This window comes from Bufo gargarizans, chromosome 8, assembly GCF_014858855.1.
Source record: "Bufo gargarizans isolate SCDJY-AF-19 chromosome 8, ASM1485885v1, whole genome shotgun sequence".
Classification (NCBI taxonomy): Eukaryota; Metazoa; Chordata; class Amphibia; order Anura; family Bufonidae; genus Bufo; species Bufo gargarizans.
In genome coordinates, this window is record NC_058087.1 from 73,153,213 (window position 1) to 73,176,580 (window position 23,368).

Consider the following 23,368-nt stretch of genomic DNA (forward strand, 5'->3'; position numbering starts at 1 on the left):
AGCAGCAGTCTCTCAGTCTGTCTCTGTTATTGTTTGCAGCAGCACCCCCTCATCCACTTCCTCCCCTCGCCATAAACTTCTATATGAGCTTTTTCTTCAGTGAGTAGGCAGCTTGTCTTCACTGAAGACTGATTTCAGCAGTGAATTGAAAGTTAAAGAAGAGGATGGGGGGGGGGGGGCAGGAGAAAAGTCTGCAAAGAGAAAGAATTTAAGGAATCTTTCTCTGATGAGATACATTACAAAGTTTCTCATCTGCACCCCACTTATGAAAAAAACATACATCTTTAAATGTTGTTCCAAAATACCACAGCTTAACTACGGAACTTAGAATAGTCCAAAAGGAGTCATACATCCGCCTCTAAAACCAGAGGTCTACATTCGCATTTGTGATGTCAGGTTGTGCCTTCTCTGCTCGTGTTACACTCGCACAGGGCTGAGCCTACGTTGGATGATGCCCTGCTGTACCTTCTGTTGGAGCCCTCCCCCTCTATGTTGTATTGTACATATACTAATAACTATATCAGTGACACCTACTTATAAGTGTCATACAATAAGGTACCCCAAAAAAACAGTGCCAAATAACACTTCCAGACAATAAAAAAAAAACATATAAATATTCAAAAGAACTGTGTATTAGAACACAAATACTAAGGTTTTTGACACATTCTTCCAGGTAAATCCCAAAGAAGTGCATAGAGATAGTGAAATTGTGCACATTGCTTATGCACAGAAATCATGGACTAGCATGAAGTAGCAAAATGTAAAAAAAAATAGGAAACACAAATCTGTTATACTGAACACTGCATTCAGCACAGTATAGAGAAAGAGGAGATGACCATACTGATAAAACAGCTTTGTAGGAATAGATACACAATAATTAATTGATTTAAATCCCTGATCCCTAATCTAAAGAATCTAAAAGACAGTTCTTGCAGTGATTGCCAGTCTTTCCTGCTGAGTGCCCGTGCAGAGATAGCTGTCAATCACCACGTAGATTGGGACGCATGGTTACCATTGCAGATCCACTTTAATTGTGGACATGTAATGGCAAATAAAAGGAAAGAGTATGAGTACAAATCGGAGATCTGATAACAACAATGACTTTCACTTAAATAGGTTGTCCGAGTGTTTAATATTGATGACCTATCCCCATGAAAGGTCATCAATATCAGATCGGCGGGGCTACGATTCCCACCACCCCCACCGATCAGCTGTTTAAAGGAGGCTACAAAACTCAATTGAGCTGTGCCTAGGTCATGTCACCGACTAACGTGACATCACAGGCCTAAGAAGAGGCTGCAACTGCTCACAGGGGCGGCCACAGTTTCTTCAAACGGCTGATCGACAGGGGAGCTGGGAGTTGGACCCCAACCAATCAGATACTGATGACCCGAGGATAGGTAATCAGTATTTAAATCTCAGACAACCCCTTTAATATATTAGCAACTTTACTTCACTTACCAATGCCAAGACATTCAGGAATTCTCGAGTGTCAAAATGCAACAATGTGCGAATATAGGGATATACATCCTCATCTTGTGGGGCCTCTGGCGAGTGCAAACGGATTAGAAACTCGAAAACCTGACAAGAAATGAACAGGTAATTCCTACAGATTCTCGTACTAAGGAAAAATCATTCAAGGGACTGTGTCAACTCCAGCAAGCTCTGTTACGCACAGTAATAGATGAATAGTACTGCTGCCTATAACTCCAGATCAGTAACATGTATATAGATACTCACATCCATTCCCCACTGTGCACCTGCAAACTAGTCATGGAATGCATTCAGAGAACGTGTGAACTGGCATATGTCATGGAGAGGACTGCAGAAGTCCCATCAATATATTCCAGGCCAGTTTGGGGAAATGGGAGAGTATACAAATGTGTGTTTATCAACAATATATATGTAGTCTAAAGGGTATTCTTTCTTATTATGGAGAGTCCCTAGTATGCAGAGTACGTGTGTGCTATATTGTAGGCCAGGTGATGTCCCTATAGTTTTCTGAAAAATATATTCAAATTAGCTTTCCTAAACCTATCTGATGCCAGCAGATGTTAGACATGATAATTTACATATATTTTCCACAGAAATCAAGAGGAGCGTTGTCTAGCCTACAATAGTCATTGTGTATATCACCTGGTCTCCATAATAGAAATAGTACCCACCCAGAAGTTCCCCTTAAGGCCTTGCAACTCAAAAAGCTGTTCTCATCTGCTTTACTATGATAAAGAGCTTTTCGCCTAAAAGAGCTAACTGCAGATGTGAGGCTGGCTTAGCTATTTTTTTTATAGCTTTACTACCCAAGCATGTTTTCATTGTGTGAAAATAAAGCACCACTCATATGGATACCCAAACCAAATTTTTTGAAAAATTTGTTGAACTTCAAATGAACTGAATCTTGCCTGTTTCGCTCATCTCTATATTCATGCATTACTTTACTTAAAAGGATCTTGCGAGACCAAATTCCTTTTCAGTCACTGCTTGCGGAGTATTCATTTGTGTGTGTAGAATATAAATGCTATCACAGCATTGCCACAAAAGCACAAGAAAAGTTATTGGTCCTGAAAAGCTTGCAACTTTTTATTGGCCCTGAACAACTTACGACATTCGCATCATGTACAAGGAATGTTAAAGAAGAAAAAGTGAAGTCATAATAATTAGAAATAATTAGAACAGGAACAGTAATTAGTTAATATGAGGGTACTAACCTGGTTCTTCACCTGTGGGACCAAGTCTTCAGGGATGTCTCCCAAAGGGTATGCTCTGCCGGCCAAGCTAGAACTGTCATTAGAAAGTAGAAAATAAATAGGTAGAAACAAAAAAGAAAAAAAGACACTGACAATTCCAAAAGAAAAAATAATATGGCAAATCAACTAAGAAATAAAAAATATAGGGGGGTCATTTATTAATCAGAAATACGCCTAAGGCTAGTTTCACACTAGCGTTCGGCTGTCCGCTCGTGAGCTCCGTTTGAAGGGGCTCACGAGCGGACCCGAACGCTTCCGTCCAGCCCTGATGCAGTCTGAATGGATGCGGATCCGCTCAGACTGCATCAGTCTGGCGGCGTTCAGCCTCCGCTCCGCTCAGCAGGTGGACACCTGAACGCTGCTTGCAGCGTTCGGGTGTCCGCCTGGCCGTGCGGATCCGTCCAGACTTACAATGTAAGTCAATGGGGACGGATCAGTTTGAAGATGCCACAATATGGCTCAATCTTCAAGCGGATCCGTCCCCCATTGACTTTCAATGTAAAAGTCTGGACGGATCCGCTCAGGCTACTTTCACACTTAGCTTTTTTTTGCCAATATAATGCAGACGGATCCGTTCTGAACGGAGCCTCCGTCTGCATTATTATGATCGAATCCGTTCAGAACGGATCCGATCGAACGCTAGTGTGAAAGTAGCCTAAATTAGGCGTATTTCTGGCACAGATTGTGTCGCAAAGGTCCTTTGCGACGCAATCTGCAACTTCTCCCCGCTCACGTCAGATAGGTCGGCATGGAGTGGGCAGGGAAGGGGTTATTTACCATTTTCTACACCCCCTTTTTAGGAGTAGAAAATAGTCTAAATGCTAGGAAGCTTTCTTACGTTTAGAAGTGGCAGAGGAACCGCCAAAGTTATGTAGAGGCCGGCGTCTCTTCATAACTCCAGCAGATCCACCTCCAGGTATAGGGGTTATTAAGAATGGCATCTAAAACGCTGGTCTTAATAAATGTGCCCAGAGATCTTAAATGGGTTTTGTCACTTCAGCAAATAGCATTTACTATGTAGAGGAAGTTAAAGGGGTTGTCTCATCTCAGAAAATGGGGGCATATTGCTAGGATATGCTCCCATTGTCTTATAGGTGTTGGTCCCACCGCTGGGACCCGCACCTATATCGGGAACAGAGCCCCGCAAAGTGGTGGCTGGAGGACTCCGGTCCGGCTATCACCAAACGCTCTCCCCATAGAAGTGAATGGGAGCACACCGGGCAGAACCGGCCACCACTCCTATTCACTTCTATGGGCCCGATGGAAATAGCCGAGCCAGCACTCGAAGCAATATGGACAATCACAGTAAATTAGTAAGTGCCCTGTATTAACTTTCTCTACATGATAAATGCCACTTGCTGAAAGGACAAAACCCCTTTAAACTTCAAATGAGGTGGTGTCCAAGGCTAGGTGCACCCTTGTGCTTTTAACACTGCCAGCACAGAACAGTGATCACTAAGTGGCAGTGGAGCAGCGGGCATGCTCTACGCAGGAAAGGAGACACAAGAGGCTCAAAGTACAGTATCACTAGCAACCATGCAGTGCCAGGCAGGTATAAATAAGGCGGTGGCTGCAAATAGGACAGGGGGACTTCGGCCTGGTGAGGACAGCTGAGGGGGTAGGACGACAGGCCGCAAGCAGGGTCGGGGGAAGCTTCCTGGCTGTAGGCTGCTGTTGTCTATTGTATAATGTAAAGCAGGCAGTGCAGCCAGGGCAGGCCTTCCCCTCTCTGTATGATGTGTAGAGCCGGGCTCCTCTCACCCGGACCTATACACCTTAAATATCATGCAGCTCCTTCTCCAGTCCTCTTTTGGTATCTTCAGGACTAGGAGGGAGGAAGCAAAGCTGCAACAGCTCCTGCATGTTGGGGCCCTGAGTATTAAGTACAGTGAGTCTATGTGGGGGTGAGGGTGAGACTCCATCCATATAATTTTAGCTGTATGGTGTTTGTTGGGAGTGGCCTATTATATGCAGGAGGGGCTTATATTAATGGGCAGGGCCTAAAATTCAACCACATGCCCCGCCTTTATTCTCCTCGGGACCCCCTAAGCTAAATTTCTGGGTGCTTCCCTGTCTCTAGATGTCACGTCTGTCAAAAGCTGTCCTTGAAATGGAAACACAGATTTCAACATTATAGTTACTTTATTTTTGTTGGTCATATAGGGTGTACATACAGTAAAATCAAAATGGGGATTTACGCCGCTAATTAAGGGGTGTTGGCCAAAATTTTCTAATGAAAAATAAAATCTAAAGCAAAGGGTCTTATTGAAGATCAGTGATATATCACTGTTATCTATAGAACAGTTATATGCACCAAGTCCACAGTGAAGTTCATTTTGATGGCTCATGGGAAATACACTTTTAACGGGAAAATTATATTAGTTACCAACCTGATATACACAAGAAGCTTGTTTCCCATGACAACTTGTTCATCTAGTAGACAAAAAGTATAAGGTCAGAAAGATAAAACCGTCCATATCTACAAAACACGGGTCATCGCAGTGATTGGCTGAGCGGTATTCCCAGCCATTTTATGCCGTGCTTTGTAGCAAAGCAATAAGTGGAGCACGGTGAGGTCAGCATTAGATCCTCTATTGTTTTAAACCATTAGCAGGTATGATTTTGATTGCACTGGAATATCCCTTTAAATGGGATTATCCAACCCCTATAATGCCCCCCAAAATGCCCAGGCCTCTCATACTGGTAATACTTACCCACGTTGCTTCTGATGCCCGCACAGTGATGCTAGGGAGGCTCCCCACGGTGCCGGATGTTTTGACGGGGAGATGCAGCGGGTGCCGGGGAGCAGAGTAAGTATAACCAGTATGAGGGGCCCAGGCATTTTTGGGGATCATTAAAGGGGTTGGAGAATATTATGGCCTTACAATGCATAAACACATGGACGGAAAATACAACGTTCAACATCACATTTGCAAGTGCTGCCGACAACATACCGGTCAATGACTTCCCAGAGCTGACAGGCGCAGAAATGGACTTGAATAGTTTCTAAGTGAACAAAAATGTTAAAATAAAAAGTAAAGTAAAAATCTAACTCAAGAACATGTAAACTATAGGAGAAATACAGTATATAGGAAAATTAAAGAACACAGCATGGGGGGGGGGATTTATCATTCTAATATTATAGACTGGTGTAAAATGGTGTAAAATGCCTGTCTATGATAAAATCCCCCATGCATAGAATTTCTAGATTGTTTCTACATCTACATATTCCGTAAATAAATAGATGAGGGGGCACACTCAAAAGGAAAACACTACTGGATGATGTAAATTTAATTTAATAAAATTATTATAAAAACAAACCCCTAAAATACACATAAAACATATACATCAAAATATCTGAATATGAAATATGCAGCAATCAAATGCATAAGAATATAACAAAAACACCAATGTCCTGCTTGGATTTGTAGATATAAATGTAGTAATCCCTGCAGTATAATTACATATCTACCCCACAAGGTATTTTGGTTGAAAATCGGTGAAAAACGGCACTGTGGCCCTTTGAAGTTGATATTAAAAAGCCCACATTATGCTGCTGCTATGGTGCCGTGATTTTAAGTAATGTTCCAATTAGGAATAGAATTGGGAATAGAATGTAGGTGCCTTTTTCCTTGAATATCAGGATTCAGTGTCCTTAGATATATAAATCCACTTAGGCTGCTAGTGGTGGCTTGGATTAGAAATCAAAGTCCGATACTTCCTTTTGTACAGAGCTGCGTATATAACCTCCCAAGTTACTTACTGGTTCTTGCCGCTGTGACTTCTTATCCTTACCCCTTCTTGCTGCGAGACTGCAGCGCTGGTATCCCAGGTGGCCGTACACGGCCGACTGTGGCGTCCCACGTGACCTGGTCTCTGGGGTTCCGGGTAGACGCTTGTCTATGACGTCACTGTTTGTGCGGCTGTAACTTTGATATTGGAGGTGAACCGATGATGTTTATAGACCGCTAGTATTTTTCAACGATGTTTGGCGATCTGGCTGATGTTGAGGTTCCTTTCTTTGTTGGTTAGAATCCGCGCTCACTCTGATATGCCAGACGCGTTTCGAGGTATTACACCTCTTCCTCAGTGGCCACCGAGTGAGTGGATTCTCACTCCTTAAATACCGTATAGTCCCACCCATCAATCAACTCTCATATGTGTAATCTAATGAGTGGGATGGATTTGATTGCTGTTTTTCTTCCATCAAGATATAAAATAGCAAAATTTAAATTCACATTAAATAATAACAATATAAATATAATTTAAAACATATTAAACACTTATATGAGTGATCTGCATGATCAAGACCTGATTTTCGAAAAAAACGCATTGAAACCGCATCAGTGTGAATTGTGTCTCACATGCGGTTTTTGTATTTTTATATTCAGCAGGATATAATAATCCCTTTTGGAGTCAATGGACCCAAAGACGCATCCACCAATGTTGTCATTTGGTGCGTCTTTGTGCTTCCTCGTTATCAGTACCTATTTTTGAAGGGTAGCATGTGGGGGAAGCTGCCTGGTGGGGAGGGGAGACCACAGTGTCTATAACTGACTAATCTGTGGTGTCTCATCCCCACCAAGCAGCCCACCCCCTTTCACAGGAATCCGAATACCTCCATCTCCGCATTTAGCCCCCTTGGGATGATGGTATCGTACTCAAAAATTCTGCGGGATTCCTGTCTTGACATGTGAGCAATATGGTTTCCTCCTCTCCACAATTTTTTGACCCTTTCTATAGCTGTAAATTTGAGGCTGGTTGGATCACAATTGTGTTGAATCTTAAAATGTTTCGATAGGGAGTGTGTTTCTAAACCTTTCTTTATATTTGCCACATGTTCAGCTACTCTCTTTTTGAGTGTCCTTTTAGTTCTCCCTATATATTGTTTTTTACATCCACATTCCAGCAGGTATATCACGTCTGTGGAGTCGCAGGTCAAACATTCTTGTATTTCTACACTGAATGTATTTACTGTGGATGTTACCCTACTTGTTTTTTTGGGGAAGCTAGTGATTTTGCAGTTGGAGCATCTCCCACACTTGAAGAATCCATTGGTTGTCAGCCAATTCTTTTGTTTGTGTTGTTGTTGACTATCCATTTTAATTTTGACAGTTGGTGCTACTTTGCCTGCTAAGTTGTTCGCTCTTGTATATGTTATTTTTGGCACATCACTTAACAGTGGGCCAATTAATTTATCATTTAGCAGGTGTTCCCAATGTTTTCGGATGGTTCTTTCTATCATTTTATGTTGGGAACTAAACGGGAGAATGATTCTTATTTCTTCATCTCGTATTTGTGATGGACCTATCTCAAAGAAGCTCTTCCTTTCCATCTTTTTTACTTTCTCTAGAGATTTTTCTATAATCTGAATTGGATAGTCTCTTTCCACAAATTGTTGTTTCAAGCCAGTGGCTTCTTCATCAAACTTGCTATCAACCGTGCAGTTTCGCTTTAATCTGCGAAACTGGCTGGTTGGTATATTGATCAGCCATCGAGGAAGATGGCAACTAGCAAATCTGATGAAGCTATTTTTAGCCACTGGCTTGAAAAAAGTATTGCACTGTAGCTGACTACCCTTGATCCATATTTCTAAATCCAGGAATTCAACTTTTTCTTTACTGGTGATTGGACTAAATATTAAATTGTTATCATTTTTGTTTATATCACTGAGGAATAGATTGAGGGACTCAGCTGTATTGCACCAAATGAACAGGATGTCGTCAATGTACCGCCGCCACAGCACCAGATCCGTCCCCAGCCTGGGCAAGATGACTTCCTTCTCCCATTGTGCCAAAAAAAGGTTGGCATAGCTGGGGGCGAATCTGGTGCCCATGGCGGTACCGGTACACTGCAGATAAAACTCCTGCTCAAAAGCAAAATAATTGTGAGTGAGGATATATCTTACTCCATCTAATAGAAACCCTAATTGCTCCATAGAGAGTCCTCCTCCTGACAATTGTTGGTGCAATGCCTGAATCCCCCTGGTATGTTCAATAATTGTATAGAGAGATCCGACATCAAGTGTCCCCAAGATCCACCCATCCGTCCAAGTGACCTCTTCCAAAGTTTTAATAATGTCTGTAGTGTCACGAATATACGATGGCACTTGTTTGACATAAGGTTGAAGCCACTGATCTATATATTTGGACAGATTACATGATATAGATTGAATGCCCGACACAATCGGGCGACCTGGCGGTGTATCCAGGCTTTTGTGGATCTTGGGGACACAATAGAACATCGGAACCCTCCTCTCAGTGTCCAGAATAAACCTGGATTCCTGGTCAGAGAGAAATTCAGCTTCTACCCCCCTTACACAATAATTTTTAAGAATATTGTAGTATTCTTGTGTTGGGTCTCCTTTTAATTTTTGGTAGGTATTGCCAGATCTTAGCTGTCTATAGCATTCTTCTATGTAGTCTACTTTGTTTAATATTACTACAGCTCCGCCTTTATCTGCGGGCCTAATGACAATATCGTTTGTTTCCTGTAGGGATTTGATGGCTTTAATCTCTTCTCTGTTTAGATTTGAATTTATCCTGCGACTCTTTATTCTTCTTATATCGCGTTCCACATTGTTCTTAAATGTGGCCATTTCATTACTGATTTCCTGCCTAGGATATTTCTTCGATCTAGCCTTAAGATCTGTATGTGGATATTTCTTTACATTACTACCCATATCTATCTCTCTATTGATTGGGTTTTTAAGGAAGTATTTTTTAAGACATAGGCGTCTAATAAATTTCTCAACTCCTATGTATGTGGCAAATTTATCCATAGGGTTGGTAGGAGCAAATTTTAACCCTTTGTTGAGAAGTTGCACTTGAGTTTCTGTAAGTGTAGTGTCACTGATATTTATTATATTAGTGATTGGCATTTTTATCTCTTGTGTTTTCGTCTTTTGTGCATGTCGTCCCCTTCGTATTCTTCGTTGTGATTGTATTTTTGTGACCTGTTCAGTGTTGGTGTGTATTGGTGTGCTGTATCTTGATGATGTTTGTACTCCTGTCTGTGTGTTTGATAGTGTCCTCTGTTTTGTGTGTGTTCCCTCGGGCGATCCCTCAGGTTGTAGTCGTGAACATGGTTCTGTGTTGTGTACCTATGTTTCTTTGTCTCTTGTCGTGTTGGAGTCGGGGTCCGTATCTTTCTTATTCGTGCATTGTGGTGTGGGGGTGTAAAATCTAAAAAATGAGGTGTTGCTAATGTTTCATATCTATTTGTGGTTTTAACATTCTCTATTTGGACCTAGAAAGGGATATAATAAGTAAAAAATCTAAAAAATTACACCATATAGAAAAGAAAGGGACCACAGAAGTCCACAGACATAGGGAAGGTGAACACCCCAACACACAGGTCCAAATAGAGAATGTTAAAACCACAAATAGATATGAAACATTAGCAACACCTCATTTTTTAGATTTTACACCCCCACACCACAATGCACGAATAAGAAAGATACGGACCCCGACTCCAACACGACAAGAGACAAAGAAACATATGTACACAACACAGAACCATGTTCACGACTACAACCTGAGGGATCGCCCGAGGGAACACACACAAAACAGAGGACACTATCAAACACACAGACAGGAGTACAAACATCATCAAGATACAGCACACCAATACACACCAACACTGAACAGGTCACAAAAATACAATCACAACGAAGAATACGAAGGGGACGACATGCACAAAAGACGAAAACACAAGAGATAAAAATGCCAATCACTAATATAATAAATATCAGTGACACTACACTTACAGAAACTCAAGTGCAACTTCTCAACAAAGGGTTAAAATTTGCTCCTACCAACCCTATGGATAAATTTGCCACATACATAGGAGTTGAGAAATTTATTAGACGCCTATGTCTTAAAAAATACTTCCTTAAAAACCCAATCAATAGAGAGATAGATATGGGTAGTAATGTAAAGAAATATCCACATACAGATCTTAAGGCTAGATCGAAGAAATATCCTAGGCAGGAAATCAGTAATGAAATGGCCACATTTAAGAACAATGTGGAACGCGATATAAGAAGAATAAAGAGTCGCAGGATAAATTCAAATCTAAACAGAGAAGAGATTAAAGCCATCAAATCCCTACAGGAAACAAACGATATTGTCATTAGGCCCGCAGATAAAGGCGGAGCTGTAGTAATATTAAACAAAGTAGACTACATAGAAGAATGCTATAGACAGCTAAGATCTGGCAATACCTACCAAAAATTAAAAGGAGACCCAACACAAGAATACTACAATATTCTTAAAAATTATTGTGTAAGGGGGGTAGAAGCTGAATTTCTCTCTGACCAGGAATCCAGGTTTATTCTGGACACTGAGAGGAGGGTTCCGATGTTCTATTGTGTCCCCAAGATCCACAAAAGCCTGGATACACCGCCAGGTCGCCCGATTGTGTCGGGCATTCAATCTATATCATGTAATCTGTCCAAATATATAGATCAGTGGCTTCAACCTTATGTCAAACAAGTGCCATCGTATATTCGTGACACTACAGACATTATTAAAACTTTGGAAGAGGTCACTTGGACGGATGGGTGGATCTTGGGGACACTTGATGTCGGATCTCTCTATACAATTATTGAACATACCAGGGGGATTCAGGCATTGCACCAACAATTGTCAGGAGGAGGACTCTCTATGGAGCAATTAGGGTTTCTATTAGATGGAGTAAGATATATCCTCACTCACAATTATTTTGCTTTTGAGCAGGAGTTTTATCTGCAGTGTACCGGTACCGCCATGGGCACCAGATTCGCCCCCAGCTATGCCAACCTTTTTTTGGCACAATGGGAGAAGGAAGTCATCTTGCCCAGGCTGGGGACGGATCTGGTGCTGTGGCGGCGGTACATTGACGACATCCTGTTCATTTGGTGCAATACAGCTGAGTCCCTCAATCTATTCCTCAGTGATATAAACAAAAATGATAACAATTTAATATTTAGTCCAATCACCAGTAAAGAAAAAGTTGAATTCCTGGATTTAGAAATATGGATCAAGGGTAGTCAGCTACAGTGCAATACTTTTTTCAAGCCAGTGGCTAAAAATAGCTTCATCAGATTTGCTAGTTGCCATCTTCCTCGATGGCTGATCAATATACCAACCAGCCAGTTTCGCAGATTAAAGCGAAACTGCACGGTTGATAGCAAGTTTGATGAAGAAGCCACTGGCTTGAAACAACAATTTGTGGAAAGAGACTATCCAATTCAGATTATAGAAAAATCTCTAGAGAAAGTAAAAAAGATGGAAAGGAAGAGCTTCTTTGAGATAGGTCCATCACAAATACGAGATGAAGAAATAAGAATCATTCTCCCGTTTAGTTCCCAACATAAAATGATAGAAAGAACCATCCGAAAACATTGGGAACACCTGCTAAATGATAAATTAATTGGCCCACTGTTAAGTGATGTGCCAAAAATAACATATACAAGAGCGAACAACTTAGCAGGCAAAGTAGCACCAACTGTCAAAATTAAAATGGATAGTCAACAACAACACAAACAAAAGAATTGGCTGACAACCAATGGATTCTTCAAGTGTGGGAGATGCTCCAACTGCAAAATCACTAGCTTCCCCAAAAAAACAAGTAGGGTAACATCCACAGTAAATACATTCAGTGTAGAAATACAAGAATGTTTGACCTGCGACTCCACAGACGTGATATACCTGCTGGAATGTGGATGTAAAAAACAATATATAGGGAGAACTAAAAGGACACTCAAAAAGAGAGTAGCTGAACATGTGGCAAATATAAAGAAAGGTTTAGAAACACACTCCCTATCGAAACATTTTAAGATTCAACACAATTGTGATCCAACCAGCCTCAAATTTACAGCTATAGAAAGGGTCAAAAAATTGTGGAGAGGAGGAAACCATATTGCTCACATGTCAAGACAGGAATCCCGCAGAATTTTTGAGTACGATACCATCATCCCAAGGGGGCTAAATGCGGAGATGGAGGTATTCGGATTCCTGTGAAAGGGGGTGGGCTGCTTGGTGGGGATGAGACACCACAGATTAGTCAGTTATAGACACTGTGGTCTCCCCTCCCCACCAGGCAGCTTCCCCCACATGCTACCCTTCAAAAATAGGTACTGATAACGAGGAAGCACAAAGACGCACCAAATGACAACATTGGTGGATGCGTCTTTGGGTCCATTGACTCCAAAAGGGATTATTATATCCTGCTGAATATAAAAATACAAAAACCGCATGTGAGACACAATTCACACTGATGCGGTTTCAATGCGTTTTTTTCGAAAATCAGGTCTTGATCATGCAGATCACTCATATAAGTGTTTAATATGTTTTAAATTATATTTATATTGCTTATTTAATGTGAATTTAAATTTTGCTATTTTATATCTTGATGGAAGAAAAACAGCAATCAAATCCATCCCACTCATTAGATTACACATATGAGAGTTGATTGATGGGTGGGACTATACGGTATTTAAGGAGTGAGAATCCACTCACTCGGTGGCCACTGAGGAAGAGGTGTAATACCTCGAAACGCGTCTGGCATATCAGAGTGAGCGCGGATTCTAACCAACAAAGAAAGGAACCTCAACATCAGCCAGATCGCCAAACATCGTTGAAAAATACTAGCGGTCTATAAACATCATCGGTTCACCTCCAATATCAAAGTTACAGCCGCACAAACAGTGACGTCATAGACAAGCGTCTACCCGGAACCCCAGAGACCAGGTCACGTGGGACGCCACAGTCGGCCGTGTACGGCCACCTGGGATACCAGCGCTGCAGTCTCGCAGCAAGAAGGGGTAAGGATAAGAAGTCACAGCGGCAAGAACCAGTAAGTAACTTGGGAGGTTATATACGCAGCTCTGTACAAAAGGAAGTATCGGACTTTGATTTCTAATCCAAGCCACCACTAGCAGCCTAAGTGGATTTATATATCTAAGGACACTGAATCCTGATATTCAAGGAAAAAGGCACCTACATTCTATTCCCAATTCTATTCCTAATTGGAACATTACTTAAAATCACGGCACCATAGCAGCAGCATAATGTGGGCTTTTTAATATCAACTTCAAAGGGCCACAGTGCCGTTTTTCACCGATTTTCAACCAAATACCTTGTGGGGTAGATATGTAATTATACTGCAGGGATTACTACATTTATATCTACAAATCCAAGCAGGACATTGGTGTTTTTGTTATATTCTTATGCATTTGATTGCTGCATATTTCATATTCAGATATTTTGATGTATATGTTTTATGTGTATTTTAGGGGTTTGTTTTTATAATAATTTTATTAAATTAAATTTACATCATCCAGTAGTGTTTTCCTTTTGAGTGTGCCCCCTCATCTATTTATTTACGGTATATCAATTTTCTGGTCTTGAGGGTAAGGCCGGAGGGTGAGCACCTTTCCATACAAAATAGCAGTGAGCCGCTGTATTTTTCTATTCCTTCTACATCTACATATTCATTTATGTAAAACTGTTCATTCAAATGTTTATGTAGATTCATTCACATTTGCAATGCAAAAGTAAATCCACAGCAAATCTGAATCAAAATGTGGCCAAATCCAGGTAGAAAAATAAGCCACGTGTGAATCTTCCCTTAAAGGGATCAATAATCCCCCGTAATGTGCACTTTTTACAGTCGGCCCTCTTAAAACGAAATCCATGATGTTACACAGAATGGCACCGTTTTATACATCTTTGCCAGTAGTGTGCTGGGCCAGGGTAGATTTTACAGAGAAAACATGTTTTCTGTATAGAAGACTTTATATTGCTCTGAACCTCTGAAAGACTTCTTTGCCTAGCGAGTTCAAATGCTTGTTTATACCATGGAAGTAATTGGCGACAGAGTCCAATCTCTGACACAGAGCAGTTCAGACCCACAGTGGTTCATTAACGCCTATGACAGCTGGTCCAACAGAGATAAAAGGACCAGCCGATGGAGGGAAAAAATTACAGTATAACTAATCTTGGATAGTCTTAACTTTTCCACACTTTACTAATTTTAACCAAGTAAATTTATCTGTATGTTTTTTTTTGGTTCAAAATATAGGACTCAACTGTAGAATCACCAAGTAACCAGCACTGAAGCTAAGCTGAATGCACTGTAAGAAGAGCATAAAGGAATACTACCCTTAAAGGGCATCTGTCACCAGATTTGTACCTTTGACACTGGCTGACCTGTTACATGTGCACTTGACAGCTGAAGTCCCATGTTCATATGTGCCCACATTGCTGAGAAAGATGATGTTTTAATACATGCAAATGAGCCTCTAGGCGCAATGGGGGCGTTACTATTACACCTACAGGCTGAGCTCTCTCTGCAACTGCTGTACCCTCTGCACTTGATTGACAGGGCCAGGCAGTGTGAACGTGATCATTTTAAAAAAGTAAAAAAAATAATAATAATACTTAAACAATCAAAAAAATAAACAAACATCATTGCTGGGTCTGAAAACAGTTTGATCCTGATAATTGCCGGCTCAGTCATCCTATGTAAATTAACCTTTATTCATAAAGTCTTGGCTTACTGCAGACATCCGAAAATTCAGGTTACTCATGTTGCATGTAATCAACACTTTGCCTATGCACTAATGACTTACATAGTAATTTGTACATGCAGAGAAGTATGTGCAGAGCAGGGTGTCATGGAAAGTAATCATTATTTATACCGCAGTGGCGGTAATGACCGATCACTGACTACAGCGCCAACCTTACTGAGGACATCAATGAGGCCAGTGATCGACATCTGCAGTCTGGTGCCAGAAAGACACAACATTGCTGAAGTAGCATAAAGCAAAGACTGGCGGGGGAACGCTCAGCGCTTGCTCAGCGTGGGAGGCAAGTATACCACTACAGTCAGCATCTCTACTGCTGCAAATAGCTGCTTATAGGAAAAATAAATGTAAGCTGGGAAGAAAACAGATTTAAAATGTTTTAATTTTATTTTATTTATTACTTCTATAATTCATACCTCCATAGGGCTAATAAAATCATTTGTCCCACTGTTGTACACATAGATCATTGCATCATATAGTCTGTGCTCCCAACACATCTGAACAATCTGAAAAATACAATGAATAGGGCATTTCAAAGTATTATTACAATACAGATGCATGTCTATCCTTCTGCATTAATAGGTGGACTAACATGCTCAGTAGCTCCCCTGCTCCCTTCCTCCCCTCACTGCTGGCGTAGTGATCTCATAGTGATGCAGTCCAGACTCCATTCATTCATTCCTACTTCTAAATCCATAGAAATATACAGCTATATCTCCATCTAGAGAATGGAGAAGGAAATTGTATATCATATGTATATCTCTATATGTCAGAGACTATTTTGCATGCAGGAAGGGCTTAAGAAGAACTCATTGCAATGCATCCTGGGAGAAGCAGGTGCTTGATGAGCTGCTGCCCACCCACAGAAAGGAAAGAAGGTCCTCCAGAAAAGTGAGTAAAAGGGTTTTAATCTGTGGGATGACCCCTTTAACAGCTCATCCCCTGTGGGCCTGCAGCTAACTAACCATGAAAGGCATAAATATACATCTCTGCAGAGCTACAGTATATGCAGACCACTAAGACTTTAAAGAGGATCTGTTGTGTGTTTTTTAACCACATATTGCCCCCTTAAGGGGGTTTTCCGGTATTTTAATATGGAGCCTTCCCTTCATTGTTTACCTGCTCACCGTTGACATCACAGAGGTGAGCAGGTGTAATTACAAGCTGTCCCATTTACTTCAATGGGACGTCTCTGTAGTATACACTATAGGAATGAGCTGTCCCATAAAAGTGAATGGGACGGCTTCTTGTAATTACACCTGCTCACCTCTGCGATGTCAACAGCGAGCAGGTAAACAATGAAGGGAATGCTGTGCCCACTCGGAGCGCAGTCTTTTCTTCAACCAGCTGATCGGTGGAGGCGACAGGCGTTGGGCCCCATCGGATCTGATATTGATGACCTAACCTGAGAATAGGTCATCAATATTAAAATTGCAAGAAACCCCTTTATTGCTGCCTTCCTCCTGATTCAAGCAATGTCATTTTTATTTTTGAAGGTCCCCCATTGTCCCACTATGGCTCCCATTCTGTGTTGGTGCCAGTTATGTTAACTGGCAACCAAGGTACAGAGAGAAGAAGACCACAGTCCTCAGTCGCTGTTGTCTCTTACATCGCTAGAACACGTCTGTCCCCCACCCTAGACACAGTGTCAGAACAATACAGGAGACAGCACTTACTGAGGACAGATGTGGTCTCCACCTCTCTATATCTTGACTGCCAATTAACCTATCTAGCAGAAAAGTGGAGTGGGGGCATAGTGGGAAAACAAAGGTGGTGAAAATAAAAATTACATGGAATTAGTAGGAAGGCGGCCTTAAAGGGGTTAAGCCATGATTAATACAAAAACTTTAAATCAGACATCATATGGTACATGATAATCTATTTCTAACAAAGGTAGAACCAACCCTGTACCTGTAACAGCCTCTAATAGAAGATATGGCTGGTGGCAGATGAAGATTTAAACTGAGCGCATGCGACCACCTCAGTGAGGTGGACAGGAGATGAGGAAAAGAACAAACAAGTGGTGCTATACAGATACATTTTATTAAATAGCTCCGTGACTATACTACATTTTTAGTTACCTGCAATTACAAAAGTATTCAGATCCAGGTGCTTGTTTGAAAAATGTAGATTATGTTTTGTGGCACAACCCCTTTAAGAGGAGGTATGTGGTTGAAAAACCCATGACAGACCTCCTCAAAGTCTGTTATTGGTCACAAAGTAGTTGACATGTAAGAGAAATAGTCAATGTGGTACCTGCTGTATGTCGAGGCTTGTGATGTCCATATGTATTATACAGGCCTCTACAGTCTCCATCAGGCCTCTATCCTGAAAGTGGAGAAGAAGATCCTTCATCAATTGAGTGGTAAGACCAGGAAGCTGGTCACGCAGAAGATATGGCTCTAAACACTCCAAGAAGACGCCTTTGGCCACGCAGTTCTCACTCAGTTTGTCATATATTTGACTGAAGAGGATATCTCTATAAAGAAATCACAAAGCAAAAAGTTCAACATGGTAGATGTTGAAGGCAAAAATGCTAATTAAAAAATAAGCAGTAAAAGCCATTATATACATGGAATCGACTGAATCTCCTGAGAAATAGTGTGGTGGTCTTCTGAGGCTGTCACTGTTTTAGGAGAATTGTGGCAGGTGCTTCAAATTATCATTGTGCTAAATGTGTACAAAAATGTTAGCGATGATCGCAGGGTCGTGTGCAACTTGACTCCATCGAGAATAATAGAATTACATTACAACCTTCATTACACCACAATTTAATCAAGTTTTACTGCTATGTCACACCTTGGGAACACTGTCAAAAATGGTTTATCACCCCAAAGGCAATGTGAATAGAGCATCCACATAGTGAGTATTAATGGCCTGAATGGAACTATGATGCAACGGGTATCGGGAGCGCTGCTGTGCAGGGAAATAATTCTGAAGGTTGCAACATTAAGTCCATCATTCTGGTCCCTACCTTCACAGCATCCTCAAGAATCTCAGAGGGCAGATCCTCACTGCTCCAATCCATATGGGATATCCTAGTAATAAGCCATCCCTTTCTTAAAGGGATTCTGTCACCTCCCCTAACCCAAAATCGGATTTTAAAGCAGTCATGCAGCACAGCTTACCTTGAATAGGCTGTGCTCTTCTATCTTGTAATCCATCCAGTAGTTTATGAGAAAATCGACTTTTACGATTATGCAAATTAGCCCTGAAGGTGCCCAGAGGGGCGTTTTGTTCCCCTTAGTGTGCCCAGTAACGCCCCTCTTACAGTGCCCAGCCCGCCTTCCGACTGCCTAACCTCCCACAGCCTCTCATCCCTCTCCTCCCCCTCCCTCACGGCCGAACGAACTCTCGCACAGGCGCAGTACCCACTGAGGGCTGCGCCAGTGCGATCTGCAGGAGACTGAGGGCAGGAGCTTCATCCTCGTCACTGGGCATGCGCCGAGCCCAGTGACGTCCGATGCTCGCTCTTCTCTCAGTCTCTCTCTGAGGGAAGAGCGAGCATCGGACGTCACTGGGCTCGGCGCATGCCCAGTGACGAGGATGAAGCTCCTGCCCTCAGTCTCCTGCAGATCGCACTGGCGCAGCCCTCAGTGGGTACTGCGCCTGTGCGAGAGTTCGTTCGGCCGTGAGGGAGGGGGAGGAGAGGGATGAGAGGCTGTGGGAGGTTAGGCAGTCGGAAGGAAGGCGGGCTGGGCACTGTAAGAGGGGCGTTACTGGGCACACTAAGGGGAACAAAACGCCCCTCTGGGCACCTTCAGGGCTAATTTGCATAATCATAAAAGTCGATTTTCTCATAAACTGCTGGACGGATTACAAGATAGAAGAGCACAGCCTATTCAAGGTAAGCTGTGGTGCATGGCTGCTTTAAAATCCGATTTTGGGTTAGGGGAGGTGACAGAATCCCTTTAAATGTGCTGAAATTACCCTCAAAGGCCTCATGCACAGGACTGTGTTTTTGTTCTACATCTGATCCGCCTTTTTGTGTTCCTTATGTCTGTGCCATTGTCGCACAATGTCTTATTCCTAGTGCATTTGTGGACAAGGCTAAGGCATTTCTTTAGCAGGGAAAAAGAAGATGGTGGAATGCACACGTCTGGGATCCGTATTTTGCAGATGTGAGGTTTGCGGACCACAAAACACATACTGTTGTGCGCATGAGGCCTAAGCATTGAATGCTTAGGGTACGTGCGCACCGGATGCATTTTACTGCAGCTAATCCACAACTAAGCCATGTCTAAATCTGCATGAGTTACTTAAAAGGGGTTATCTGGAGGTTAACACATGAATAATGTTACAAATGAAAATTTGATATATAGTACATGACAATCTCTTTCTGACAAAGCTATTACCAGCCTTGTACATGACATGAATGCAGAGTTCTCCCCATACATTGCTCTGCTAAATTTATTTTGCAGTGGCAGCTTAGGGGGTGTGCGCCTTCTCAGAGGGCATGTCCTTTCTACTGCAGCTTATGGCAGTTGAAGGATGGAACTGAGCATGTGCTTCCATCTCAGTGAGGTGGAAAGAAAAAGAAAAAAAAACAGCAGGTGGCGCTATACAAATAGATTTCAGTGAATAACTCACTTGCTAGGCTAAGTTTTTAATTACATGCAATTACAAAAGTGTTCAGATCCAGGTGCTGGTACTTGAATTGCAGATTTAGATGTGGATTTGCTGTGGAATTCATCCTCCGCACTGCATGGGGCATGATGTGGATTTAAAAATCTGTGCAGCAATTTTCCATCTATTTTGCTGCTACTGTTAAACACCGCACTAAGATATTAGACTGAAGGCCCGTGCTGCACGACTGTATTAAAGAGGACCTGTCACCTTTCCTGACATGTCTGTTTTAATAGCTCCATGCATTCCCCTTGTAATAACAATTCTAGAGGATCTATTCTTATGACTCTATGTTGTGTCATTCCTTTATTATTTCTACTAGAAGTTATGAATGAATTGCTAGCAGTCTGCAGTAAGGGTACAGAGGGGTGGTATCCAGTTGGGGGGTGTACCTGCACAGTCTGAAAATGGCAGTACTGATTGGATAGAGTAAGTCCGTATTTTCTCCGGCCAAAAAAACGTAAGAGGGACTGAACTAATGCATCCTGATGCATACTGAACGGAATGCTCTTCATTCAGAATGCATTAGGATTAAACTGATCAATGGACAATGGACTAACTCAGTACACATATATAGTTCAGAAAGTCTAACATCATAACTTAATCAAACATGAACAGCATGCAAACAGACATCACCTCCCCAGTGTCTTAAAGAAAGAATAGGGAGAGAGGAGACACATGTGATGGCATTATCTCCTGAGTGTACCATATGGTGATCTACTCCTCTACACCGGAGTCGGCTACTTAATCCCATCACTAACACAACAGAACAAAGGGACAAATGAACTAACACATTCCTTGGAAGCCTCAGTGCAGAGTGAACTCTTCTTTTTGTTGCTGGGTTCACCCCTGCAGCTTTAAATGGGGAATAGGAACGATATAAACTCCACACATAAATCAGGGTTAATAGTTCCTTGTAACCCCAAGAGATCTGAGGGGGTATCCATAGTTCTGGGTCCATAGTCCGTAGGAAGGGAGGCTAGCCCTCAGGCTTCTCCAGCAGCCCCAGTGACTTCAGTCCGTCACAAGTGTTACTTGTATCTATTTTGTGGTCATAAAATGTCTAATACTACTTGTAGGGAGGGTACAAAATACAGTTCGTATGACTAAACAAGCAGATATTTTGCATGAAAATGCATCTGATTAGAAAATGATAACCATTAATACGTAGATGATCCATATTCTGTAATTATGGATCTATTGCGGTCCGTATTTTGCATATGAAGCTGTACCCTCATGATAAATTAGTCTGAAGGCACACACTGCAAACAGTGACTCCAGAAATTGCTCCCATTGAACAAGTGACGTTTCTAGACCAGTCACCACAATATGTGAACCCTTCACATATGCATGAATATACTTGGCCTTCTCAATAATCACAGGCCACGTCATCGGTGCTCATTGTAAGAGCAATACGGCAAACCACTTGTACGCCATCTCAGCCAGCTGCTCTCACTTCATCTGCTCCACCATCTGCCACTTCAAAATGTCCCTGATAGTTTAGTGTGAAGCTAGAAATATTATGTCCTTCTAGACCCTGATATCATAGATGGCTGATGAGTCAGTGTTGTAAACCTACATAATTGAAGAGCCACTTTTCAGCCTCCTGATCTCTTCCAATCAATGTGTCAATGTCAGACTCACATACTGCCACTTGTTAGCATGTCATTCACTGGCTTTGAAAAACATTTTGTCAAGTGACAAGACTAGAGCACATTTATTAAGACCAACGATTTGCCAGTCTTAAAGGGGTTGTGTACATTTTTTTTTGGGGGGGGGGGGGGGAGAAAGACCTGCAAAGGGAAGCATACTTACCTGCTTCCCGGGGCTGGCTCACCGATCCTTCTTTCCCGGGCTCGGCTGCCCCGCTGCCCCCCCAGGAACTATACTTCCGTTTTGATGCAGCTGCAGCAGTGACCTGCTCTCCTTGCATCACGTGACCATTTGAGATGATGCTAAGAGAGCAGGTCAGGCCAGAGATTGGCTGCAGCCGCTTCCAAATGGAAGGTTACATCCTGGGAGTGCAGCAGAGCAGCCGAGGCCGGGGATGAGGAGGAGAAGGGAGCAGCCGCCAGAAAGCAGGTAAGTATGCTTCCTTTCGCAGGTCTGCCCAAGAGGAGGGTTTGCCAACCCAATCCCAAAGGTGCATGACCCTTTTAATTTCTGCCCTGCTGGTGTACAATTATTAAATGGCACACACCTCCTAATAATTGCGGCTAATCTCGGCAGGTCTGTGAATCACATTCTCTAATGGGCCCAGAAACAGGATGGGGTAGGAGGTGGCAGAGAGTTGTAAATTCAGGGTTTGTGAACTCTGTTGGGGTGTCATTTATGCTAAATTTACAGTCTTAGTATGAGGCGAGTGCACTGTGTGTCTGCGCTGTATATGTGCAGTGCATTAAAGGGTCAAGGTGGGTCTGTTAGCCAATTAGGCTGCCATAATTAATAACAGTATGTTATAGCTCAAGGTCCGCTGGGCAGGTCGGTTCACATTATTGTACAACTTAGTGTGAAATTAACAAAACACTCTTGAGCTGCAAGTCCTAAGTGTTCAAGCGCTTCTGTCACCATTCTGCTACTGTATTATATTTGGGTCAGGGACGGAACTGCCACTTTCAGCCCTTCAGACCGGTACCAACTGATTTTATAAAAAACTGAAATTCTGCACCAAAGGCGTCTTTTCTTGATAACATTTTCTGCTTTATCGATAATTCATTAAAATATCCACACCAAGACACCCAGCAGTCTGCATTACCAGCTGCCTGACCGGAGAAGCCGACTGGAGAACTTCCTCGAGAATGCAACAGCTATTCATGGAGAAGATGACTTACGTGCGTTGCAGAAGCAGACAGTACTCTACTATGACTGGCACAGTGTCCTGTAAAGAAAATTATTTTATAGGTTATATTCCACGGATAAGTATATACAATACCACTATTTACACTGCTATAGAACAAATGATGTATAAAGAAAAGCAACAATTGCTGAAGTGTGTAGCTAAAAAACACATGACCAGGCCTGCTTGGGCCTTAAAGAAGTTTTTATTGGTGGGCTTTCCTAAAGATAGGCCAATAATATAATGTAGAGAAAGTTAATACAAGGCACTTACTAATGAATCAAGCCAGCAAAGGAGGCAATATGGACAATCACAATACATTAGTATTAACTTTCTGTACATGATAAATGCCTTTTGCTGAAGTGAGACAACCCCTTTAATGGCCGCAGAGCAGGGCCCTTACATGCGGTGGATACAAAGGGCTAAATCAAGTGGCTGGTGTCAAAAATATAATCGTCCAAGCAGAATATATTGATTCATCAAGATAACCCCTTTAAAGGGACTGAGACTTGCAATTAGTATATCACTGTGCACAATTTTTGTAGGTATATGTTTTTATAGGTGTACTATATTTTTATTGGTTATTCA

At 42.0% G+C, this 23,368-nt stretch overlaps 1 protein-coding gene across 1 annotated transcript in view; it reads right to left on the reverse strand.

The window, feature by feature from the left end:
• VPS8 (VPS8 subunit of CORVET complex) overlaps positions 1–22,823 on the reverse strand; it is a 146,207-nt gene extending 123,384 nt beyond the window's left edge. The window contains exons 1-7 of the mRNA XM_044303766.1: positions 22,776–22,823; positions 17,575–17,797; positions 15,735–15,824; positions 5,702–5,753; positions 5,138–5,180; positions 2,709–2,781; positions 1,462–1,581 (exon numbers count right to left, since the gene is read on the reverse strand). Of these exons, the coding sequence (XP_044159701.1) occupies positions 1,462–1,581; positions 2,709–2,781; positions 5,138–5,180; positions 5,702–5,753; positions 15,735–15,824; positions 17,575–17,673 (477 nt within the window). The 5' untranslated portion in view covers positions 17,674–17,797; positions 22,776–22,823. The remainder of the gene's footprint in view (positions 1–1,461; positions 1,582–2,708; positions 2,782–5,137; positions 5,181–5,701; positions 5,754–15,734; positions 15,825–17,574; positions 17,798–22,775) is intronic.
• Positions 22,824–23,368: the final 545 nt, after the last annotated feature.